Genomic DNA, 10,052 nt, shown 5'->3' with positions numbered 1-10,052 from the left:
TACAAATATTATGCTTTCTTTTCCCCCTATATTAAGTTCGGGTTGGGAGACTCTCTCTGTTAGGAAGACCAAGAGGTGACAACTAACCTAAAAATCAATAGAGACACACATTATATATATATATATATGTGGAAAAAACTTAGGTACAATACTTTAAATACTGTTTTTTAGATTTCCTTCTTAAAATTTAGCTATGTGGCTACTTAACTAAATAAGATACTTTCATCTCATGAGAAAAAATTCGTATAACAAAATCTTAAAATAAGAAATTAAGGAGCAGCACCTAAATACTATACCTAAGTCTTACTATATATATATAGTTGCAGTTGCTCCTGACATGTGTTACACTTCATATAATGTTTTTTTGTCATATGAATTATTAAAATAATTTATCTTAAATGAAACTTTATTAGTCAAAAGCCTTATAACTCAAGTAGTTGACTTTTAGTGTTTTTAACGGAAATATTCAAGATTCAAATCTTTCATCTCCTATTATAACCATTGAATTAAAAAAAATTAAATAAATAAAATTAAAAATTAAAAAAAAAAAAAAAAAACCCTTGTTGCCTAAGTTCTTAAAAAAAAAAATTAAAATTCTATATACACTAACTAAAATTTTTATCACCAAAAGTTTGAATAAATTTGAAATAAAATCAATTATTGTTTTAATAATTTTTAGCATCTATTCTAATTTTGTGTTTTGGTATAATAAACTTTAACCCTATCTATTGTGTTTATGATTGGATCATCATATGCATTACACACTATTAAAATAAATAAAATAGCAATGTTAAAGATATAATTATTTCATAATCTATTTCGCAACTTGCGAATAGTTAGTTGCGATTAAAACAACATCACTTTCACATAAACTCATCATTGACACAATTTTTATTTTATATCAATCATATTATGTCATAGCTGTGAAAACGTTATAAAAAGTTTTGTCATTAGAGTTATTTGAATAATAAAAATCCATCGTCCAATGGTTGGGTCAACTTTTTTTAAAATTTGATTATCAAATCAGATTCCATCACTTTGGGAAAAGATGTTTCTATATGAGGGCATATTAAATATTTCAAGGTAGTTGACCACTATGGAAAAGCAAGTAGCATAAGAACTAATTTCTACGCGATGATTTATTTATTTTAATTCCTTTCGCCCTTAATGGAGATAACATGGTAGCTTAAAGTTGTCACTCTCAAGTCTCAAGGCTTTATGAGTTGTGTCGCTTTTCTGGTGCCAGTGAAAACAAGTAAACAACAGTACTTTGCTTACATTTATTTTTATAAAAAAATGTATAGGAAACCAGGAAAGTGATGGTGACATGCAAATGTAAAGAAACGCAGATCATGAGACATAATGTTCATCCGAGCTGCTATTTGACGACCTTAGAAACTTTTTTTTTTTTTGGAATAATTATATATATAAATATATATGTGTGTGTGCAGGGGCGGAGTCAAGGGGGGTCGAGGGGGGGCACTTGCCCCCTCTGACTCCACCCAAAAAAAGTTCATCATAAGTACCATCTTGCAGAAGATAGAAAAACTCTATTAAATGTTTAACCTATTTGCCCACTCTGATAAAAAGAAAAAAACAAAATGTAGTTCCTAAAAGAGCTCTATTACTGAAAAAGAAAAGGTAAAAATGTTACACAACATTGACTCATTGCTACATCATTATCGATTTAAGAAGAAACTTTTATCAAGTTCCAGATTTAAGCATGTCACTACTATTCATGGAAAGTTTATCCTAGCTTTCTTTTCTTTTTTATTTCATAAATTTTCAATTGATGGTGGGTCTTATATTTTAATATTTTATACGAAATAAATTTTTTTTTTTTTAAAACTAACTAATGTCCTTGTACATTGGTACTATAGTTTCAGACCCTAAACCTCCACTATCTTCTTTCTCCTCCATCTCTTAGACATTTCAATTTTAAACTCTAGGTTTAGGTTTTTACTATGAACCCAAATTTAAATACTTTGAAGAATAGAGAACAAAAAATTTGAATTGTACATCTTATTTAAAAGCAATCAAAAGTAATAGACATGTATACAACTTTAGATATCTAAATTTTAAAGAATCAAATTAGGTATCTAAATTTTATGTAATTATATTAATCTCTTACTTTAATTGTTTGTAACTATGAATTGGTTATTTTTGTTTTGATATGAAATATATATTTGTACTTAATTGAAATTATGAAAAGTCCTAAGTATAATAATGTGTCCAAATAAAGTTCTAATATACAATTGTTTTTGTTTTTGTCTTTTTAAAAATAGTCTTTAAATCTTGCCCCCCTAAATTGAAATCCTGGCTCCGCCACTGCCTGTATCACATCCTTTATTAAATCAATTTGAATTTTTTTTCGTACATTATTGCTTCAAGTATATATATAAAAGTCAAAATTGAGATATAGTATTTTAAGTGCTGTTTTTTAAGTTTTAAAAAAAATTTAATTATGTGATTACTTAATTAAAAAATACACTTTCTTTTTATGAGAAAAAATTCACATAATAAAATTTTAAAAGAAAAACCTAAAAAATAGGACCTAAAAACTGTACTAGAGACCTATTATAAATATATATATATACACACACTTACTTGTAGCAATAATATTGTACGAAAGAAAAAAAATTTACCAAAAAAAAAAAAGGAAAGAAAAATTCATATTGATTTAATAGAGGATGTTACTTCTGAACAACTCTATCTCGGAATTAATTCCTAGAAAATTGGAGTAGTGGTGGGATTACCTCCCTTAATTTTGTGACAACTCTGTTGCGAATTGCAATAGGAATGTTTTCCTCATTTTTGGGTGTTAAGTTGGTATAAACGCATGGGACCTCGATCGCATGGGACCATTGTACTGTGGATCAAATAATTCATAGGACAAATTGTGTGAGAAAGGCACCCTAGGATAAAAATTTGTCGCCGCTTAAGAACGTGTGGTAAGAAAAATGGGATTAAGGCTATTAATTAACTATCAAGTGAGACCTAGAAAACTTTGTTTTGTTTCGAAAAAGACAAATGAACCTACGTTAGTGTTCTTTCTTATGAAACCTGTGTATGGTAAAACAAAAATTAGTACTATTTCTTCTCTAAATACTATGTGGGTTATATTGGTGTTTGGTATATGCACTTAAAAATTAAAAATATATATAAAAATATGTGCGGGTGAAAAGTGTGTAAAAATACATATAATGTTATTTAAAAATTGAAAACATATGTTTGAGAGGCTGTACCAAACACTATATAGTATTTTCTAATGAACTTTCTCTCTAGCTTATTCCGGGAGAGAACTGAGAAATTTATTTTAATTTAGTTGTTTTATTTAATAGATAAAAGTTTCTTAAATTTGTTCTCTTTCTCTATAACTACTGATCTTTGAAAGGGTCAAAGTTTTCTAAGTTCTAATAGTCTTTGTATTACTACCTTCTCTGTCTCATCTGTAGCCTCAGAATTAATATCTGTAGACTTAGACTTGATTCGTTTCTACTCTCTATATAAACAACAACCGTACTCTCTCTACACACACAGCAGAAAAACTTATGTATAGAAGCTGCAATTATTTTGTTGTGGATATCATCATCACGACAGTAATTTCCTCCATTGTTTCTTCGACATTTCATTGTAAACTTTCTTAAGAGTTTTGTTTCCATGGTGGGCAAGGACATAGATGAGCTTGAACGTTCACTGGAGCACACTCCAACATGGGCTGTTGCGGTGGTCTGCCTTGTGTTGGTTGTTATTTCTCTCTTCATTGAACATATTATTCATATCATTGGAAAGGTAAGCTTATCTATTTATCTTAATATTCGTTTGGGTAACGTGCAGTTTCTTTTGTTTGTATTTTTTTTTTCTTAATGAAAGATTCTTGCATTCTTATGTAGTGGCTAAAAAACAAACACAAGTTAACTCTTTACGAAGCACTCGAAAAAATCAAAACAGGTACGTAGCGATCATGATAAACTACCAAAAAGTGAATTTAATTTATTTAACTACTATTCCAACGCTCATAGTTTGATCTCTAACATATCTTAATAAAAAAAGGGTAAGTCTGTCCAAAGTCTAACACTTTTTCTTTGTTGGATATATATTTTTTCCTTTTTCAGAGCTTATGATATTGGGATTCATATCCTTGCTCTTAATAGTGTTTCAAGCGCAAATTACTAATATATGTATACCCAAGAGTGTTGGAGACACTTGGCACCCCTGTGAAAAGGGGTACAAGGAAGAGACAGATTCCCAGGATAAAGGACGGAAACTACTACAACTTCTGGATTCTGGTTTTGGTTCACGAAGAATATTAGCTGCAATAGAAATTGACAAATGCACAAAAGAGGTAAGCTAAATGATTTTTTTTTTTTTTAAATTTTAAAATAAGACTCTTTTTATTTTATGTTTCCAAATATGTTGGTATTCTGGTGTAGCTACTTAATTTAAATGAATTTAATATTGTGGTACCACCAATGAATAGCCTTCAATTATTGGGGAAGGAGTTGTTGGAAACTTGGAATAGAATCAACGAATGTTCCCATCAAAAAGATAAAAGAAAAGAATCAATGAATGTTATAAGTAATAAGTAATAGTTGAATATGATAATAAATAAATAAATAAATAGTTGAATTATTTTTTTGTGATCTATAATACATCAATTTGTAAAGTTTATAAAAGAAGCGGGGATGATGAATTTAGTAGATTGAAGTTTTTTTTTTTTTTGGTTTGGCATTTTGGAAGGATAAAGTCGCGTTGGTGTCTAAATTAGGGATTCACCAGCTCCATATATTCATTTTTGTGTTAGCTGTGGTTCATGTGCTCTACTGCATCACCACCTTGGCTTTAGGCAGAACTAAGGTACTTTTTTTGTAATTATTTTCATGTTTGTGAGAGAGATGATGTAGCCATCAAATATATAGTAATAAATTGACCCCACACCACAATTGTACAAAATTTATACATTTCTCTAGTTCTTTTGCTTCTTTGAATGTTCTCAAAATTCTTGCTTGGATCGCAGATGAGAAAATGGAAGGTTTGGGAGGAAGAAACAAAGAAACCTGAATATCAATACTATCATGGTAAGTCTCAAATACTGTCAAACGGGTCAACGTAGCGAAGTTTAATTTTATAGGGTGTACATTTAGTTTGAAAGCTACTCTACACCACTACGACACCTAACAAAAACAAACAAATTTCAAAGTTGAAAAAGAAATACACAAAAGTGGCTCACAAGTCATCGAATTCTTGTATTTTAGTATAAAAATCAATGGATTCCTTTATAAATGACTTTTCAATAAGTGTATAATAATAATAAACTAAATGTCTGTTTTTGCTTTGCTTTTTGCTTCAATTTTTTCTCTTTAAAATTTAACAAAATTAGGCTAATTTTTATCTTTTTGTCATACATTTAGCAAAAAAAAATTACCAAAAACTATATATTTTGTCTCATACTTAGTAAATAAGCTACTAAAACTATGGAATACCAAACAAATATTAGGAATATTATAAATTTTATTATGGGCTTATAAACTAATGTGTCATTAATAATGATGGATGTTTGAATTACTTTTCTATGATTAGTAAAACATCAATTTGTAAAAATTATGTAATAAAACTTGTAATATTTCTAACACTACTCATAATTCTTATAATTTTTTTTCATAATTATTGAAGTGGTATCTTGTTATTGGTGCTAATAAAAGTGATGTTAATATATATAAAAGTGATGTTAGTACTTTCCTTTTCTTTTCTTTTTGAGGGGTAAGTGATGTTAGTACTTTTTTTTTTTTTTTGAGAAACAATTACAATATGCTACTAACCCCGCAACTCGAACATTTTCCCCCCTAGACTCTCAAGCACTTTGTACATGAAGATATGCCAATTCAGCTACAAGATCTTTAGCAAGTGATGTTAGTACTTAGTAGTGTGTAAAAGTGATGTTATTATTATTATTTTTTTTCCTGAATAATGTTATTATGATCACTTTTATTAGTAAATTCTGTATGATAGCAACATTAATGTTTTTTTTTTTTTGGCTGATTTGGTGGGTGGCTAGCTACTTTTAAGTAGTACATTATTATTATATTATGCAACTGCAATGTCAATTATTTATTTATTTATTTTAATGAGGTATTTCTAGTTAAGGTTCGCTAAGTTATCTTAAAAAAAAAAAAAAAAATCGCTAGATTGGTTTTTTTTTTTTTTTTGGTTTGCTTTTAATTTTTCTTTTTGATAGTGTGGTAAAAAGACAAATTCTCATGCACATGATGGGTGTGATGTATACAATGATTAATGTGATGCAGACCCACAAAGGTTTAGGTTTACAAGGGATACATCATTTGGGCGAAGACATTTGAACTTATGGAGCAAGTCACCAATTTCCCTTTGGATAGTAAGCAAGAATTAATTTCCAATAAAATTATAATGTTGAGGAATTAAGAAGTATTTTAATGATTAAATTGTTAAATCAATTACTTTACATGTAAGCTAATAACTTTTAAGTTAACTGTTAAATCAATTAAATTGTTAAATCAATTATTGGTTATATTACTTAGTAGTGTTTTATGTTTAAGGGTCAAGAATTTAAGATGCATAAAAAAAAGATAAAGTTTGGCTTCAACAATACTTAATATATTTTTATTAGATGTCAGTTTTGACAAATCTGCTATATTTGATTACATTTTTTCTCATAACCTTTGTACTTGCAAAAATTTCAGGAAATCAAAATTCAGTAACTATTTTAGCAACAAATGTTCAAGTTTTCTTTTTTTTTTTTGGTAATATAAGATTATGCATAAAAAAAAAATTATGGATCGAATAATAAATAACATTCAATTGAAATGAAAATTGACATGCTTGAACATAAAAAACATGTAATCCAATTATTAGATTTTCATCACAATTACTATTTGAAAAATTACGACATTGGTTAATATTGTTAAAATAGCTTCTAATCTCTGCTCTTGTTCAATTCACACTTTCTTGCTCAAATTCTTAATAAAGTTGCTCTTTCTCCTCATTTAATTAGGTGTGTTTCTTCCGACAATTCTTTACGTCAGTTAACAAGGTTGATTACCTTACACTGAGACATGGATTTATCATTGTAAGTTTTAATATATGAAGTAACACAATGTTCAAGCTTTTATATATCTAGTCAAGAAAGGTATATAAATTCATTTTGATAACTGGAGCTCCTATGTTACCTCTATGTGATTTACAGGCACATTTGGCACCAGAAAGTGAAACAAAATTTGATTTCCAAAAGTACATTAGCAGATCACTTGAAAAGGATTTTAAAGTTGTGGTGGGGATCAGGTTTGTACTCAAACACTTTAACTTTATGGTGTTTGTTTATTTGATTGATTTTCAATTATATTAGAATCTTAATCTTACTTCTCATGGGCAGTCCAATCATATGGTTCTTTGCATTGCTATTCCTCCTGTCCAACACATATGGTAAGCTAAATTCTACTTCTTGGATATCAAACTGTGGTCACAATTTTCCATTCTAAGGGTCGGAATAGGATCCTCTCTATTTTAAATGAAACGGACACAATACAATATTATTGAAAAATTTAAAGAATACACATATTTTGAAATATTTAATTCAAATCATGAAATTGATCCATTTTAAATTGGGAGGTCATTTTGCTGTTTTGTGTCATTCTCATTTCTTTAGTCCAAATTTAGTGGATTGTCTTGTGATTTCTGATTAATAAGAAATGTTTCTTTCTATGCAATGACAGGATGGCATTCTTATTTGTGGCTACCATTTCTCCCATTGATTGTAGGCAACCAGAAACAAACTTGTACTCCTACATTCTCATTTTGGGCTGTTGGTTTAATGGAAGTTAATGTGGTTTGCTGTGAATTTTACAGATAATACTCATGGTGGGGACAAAGCTACTGGTGATAATTACACAAATGGGACTAAGAATTCAAGAGACAGGAGATGTGGTTAGGGGTGAACCTGTGGTGCAGCCAGGTGATGACCTCTTCTGGTTTGGACGCCCCAAGTTCATTCTCTTTCTCATTCACTTGGTTCTTTTTCAGGTATCTCTCACCTATTTACATCAAGAAAATTACTAGCATGTTAATCTATAAGGATTCTAACATTAACCTCCTTTGCTTTTGGCCTCTCTATGTGATGACTTTTAATGGCAGAATGCATTTCAGTTGGCCTTCTTTGCTTGGAGCACGGTAAGCATTTCCTTTCTACTCAATTATTCCATTATTTACAAGTACTAAATGATGTCTGCACTACTACACACAAAGTTCCATGTGACATTTGCTTGGCTCAAAATCATATATCTGGTGCAATAAGTACATAAAATTTATTGAGTCTCGAGCTGTTCTGCTGATGATTTGTTGAGTACACCTTATGATTTGTGCATATACTGTACTGCAATATGTATAGGTGCATAAAATTTTCATAACTGCTGATGTAACATCTTATAATTTGTGCAAAATAAAATTGATGTCCGCAATGGTCCATTTGAAAGTGATATTGCTCTAATAATAACTTATTACCTTAAAATATTGTAAAAAAAAAAGTTGTGAAACATATTAAGTCCTTAAAATTACTCAACCTTAATGTCTGTAGTCTAAGCAACATGATTATGTTCTTTAAAACCATTTTTAGGACATAGAATTTCACTACAAGAGAACTATAAGCTGAGAGGGTTTTCTAACTTTCCTGTTACATATATATTTTCATCTCTTTCAGGTTCAGTTTGGCTTGAGTAATTGCTTCCATAGTCGCACTGCAGATATCGTCATCAGAATCTCAATGGGGTGAGTTTCATCACAAATACGCATGCATATAATTCTGTATGAGGGAGTCTTTGCAATGATTTCACCTGGATAATTAAGGACTAGTGATTATTGATTGTCATTCAATTTAAGAATTGCTAATCTAAGTACAACACTGACATTTTTCCAGGGTCATCATACAAGTTGTATGCAGTTATGTGACTTTGCCTCTCTACGCTTTGGTGACTCAGGTGAGATATGGTATATTACACCTATAGGTCATATGGCTTGAAATGGTACAAAACTAAGAGCAAAATTAGTTTATTCTAATTCAATGATAAAGATCATTGTTCTAGAATAAGGGATTTGGATTCGATCTTGGCCTAGTGTTAAAGAGTAATAATTATGGATTGGACGCCATTAGTTCAAATTATGTATACGAGCTAAGTAAAAGAGAACCAAGTAAGAAAATTACCACCAATTTATAACCAACTTAATTATGATTTGTTTACCTGATTTTACAGATGGGATCTAGTATGAGTTCTACCATTTTTAATGATCAGCTGGCAACAGGATTAAAAGATTGGCACCGCATAGCCAAAAAGAACGCTAAACATAGCAATCTTACTGAGACTAAATCACCCATTTCAAGTACTCCGGCAACTCCCACACGTGGCACGTCCCCGGTTCACCTCTTGCACACCTATCACCATAGCAGCCATGATAGCTTGCATGCATCTCCAAGAAGGTCCAATGTCAGAAATGATCATTGGGACAATAATGAGAGTCACTTGAGTAGGCATTCGGAGCAAGAAAATTTGGGAACTCAAGAGCCAAGCTCATTGCAATTGCCATCAGCTCCACCAAATCATACACAACATGAAATCAACATTAGTTCGTCTTTTGCCTTTAGGAAATGAGTAAGCCAATGTAGATTGGATCATAGGAGAATATCGCTTACTTATAACATGGTGTGCATCGTTAGAGCGAGCTCCTAGAGACTAAACCAAGGTTTTGTATCTATAAATAGCATCACTTTTGTAAAGTACAACAATTCTGAATAATAGCATTTAGTTTAAATACGTCTTGAGAGCTTTGTTCCAAGAAAGTATTCTTGAAGAATTGATATATTTTCATTCTCTTCAACACAACTTAGAGTTAACAACGTAATCTCTTTCTAAAACATAGCCTATCCTTTAAATAGTTTGCATAAAATATTGTTTTGTACATGCGAGATGTTGGTTCCTCAGCATGAGCACTTGTCAGGTCCCAAACCTGATGAGGGCCTAGAGCTTGAGGCA

At 30.3% G+C, this 10,052-nt stretch overlaps 1 protein-coding gene across 2 annotated transcripts; it reads left to right on the top strand.

Moving 5' to 3' along the window:
- The first annotated feature begins 3,446 nt into the window (after positions 1–3,446).
- Positions 3,447–9,833, top strand: LOC112012756 (MLO-like protein 6). 2 transcript variants are annotated; one of them, XM_024045137.2, is made up of 15 exons: positions 3,447–3,792; positions 3,894–3,951; positions 4,116–4,345; positions 4,741–4,857; positions 5,018–5,078; positions 6,303–6,391; positions 7,028–7,102; positions 7,220–7,314; positions 7,406–7,455; positions 7,746–7,786; positions 7,879–8,052; positions 8,164–8,199; positions 8,726–8,793; positions 8,942–9,002; positions 9,276–9,833. In XM_024045137.2, the coding sequence occupies exons 1-15, from the start codon at positions 3,661–3,663 to the stop codon at positions 9,669–9,671; spliced, it is 1,683 nt and encodes a 560-aa protein (XP_023900905.2). In that variant the 5' UTR covers positions 3,447–3,660; the 3' UTR covers positions 9,672–9,833. The 2 variants fall into 2 exon arrangements, with proteins under 2 accessions (XP_023900905.2, XP_023900908.2); XM_024045140.2 differs by lacking the exon at positions 4,741–4,857.
- The last annotated feature ends 219 nt before the right edge of the window (positions 9,834–10,052 follow it).

The sequence above is a fragment of the Quercus suber genome, unplaced genomic scaffold (genome assembly GCF_002906115.3).
Source record: "Quercus suber isolate HL8 unplaced genomic scaffold, Cork oak 2.0 scaffold_908, whole genome shotgun sequence".
NCBI lineage: Eukaryota > Viridiplantae > Streptophyta > Magnoliopsida > Fagales > Fagaceae > Quercus > Quercus suber.
Note: the sequence above shows the minus strand (reverse complement) of the source record. Positions and strands in the feature narration are given on the sequence as shown.

Bases quoted from the DNA above. Each gene is read 5' to 3' on its own strand.
- LOC112012756 (XM_024045137.2), top strand. From the start codon at position 3,661: ATGGTGGGCAAGGACATAGATGAGCTTGAACGTTCACTGGAGCACACT. The intron at 3,793-3,893 runs GTAAGCTTATCT...ATTCTTATGTAG, and splicing joins TTATTCATATCATTGGAAAG to TGGCTAAAAAACAAACACAA. The intron at 7,456-7,745 runs GTAAGCTAAATT...ATGCAATGACAG, and splicing joins CCTCCTGTCCAACACATATG to GATGGCATTCTTATTTGTGG.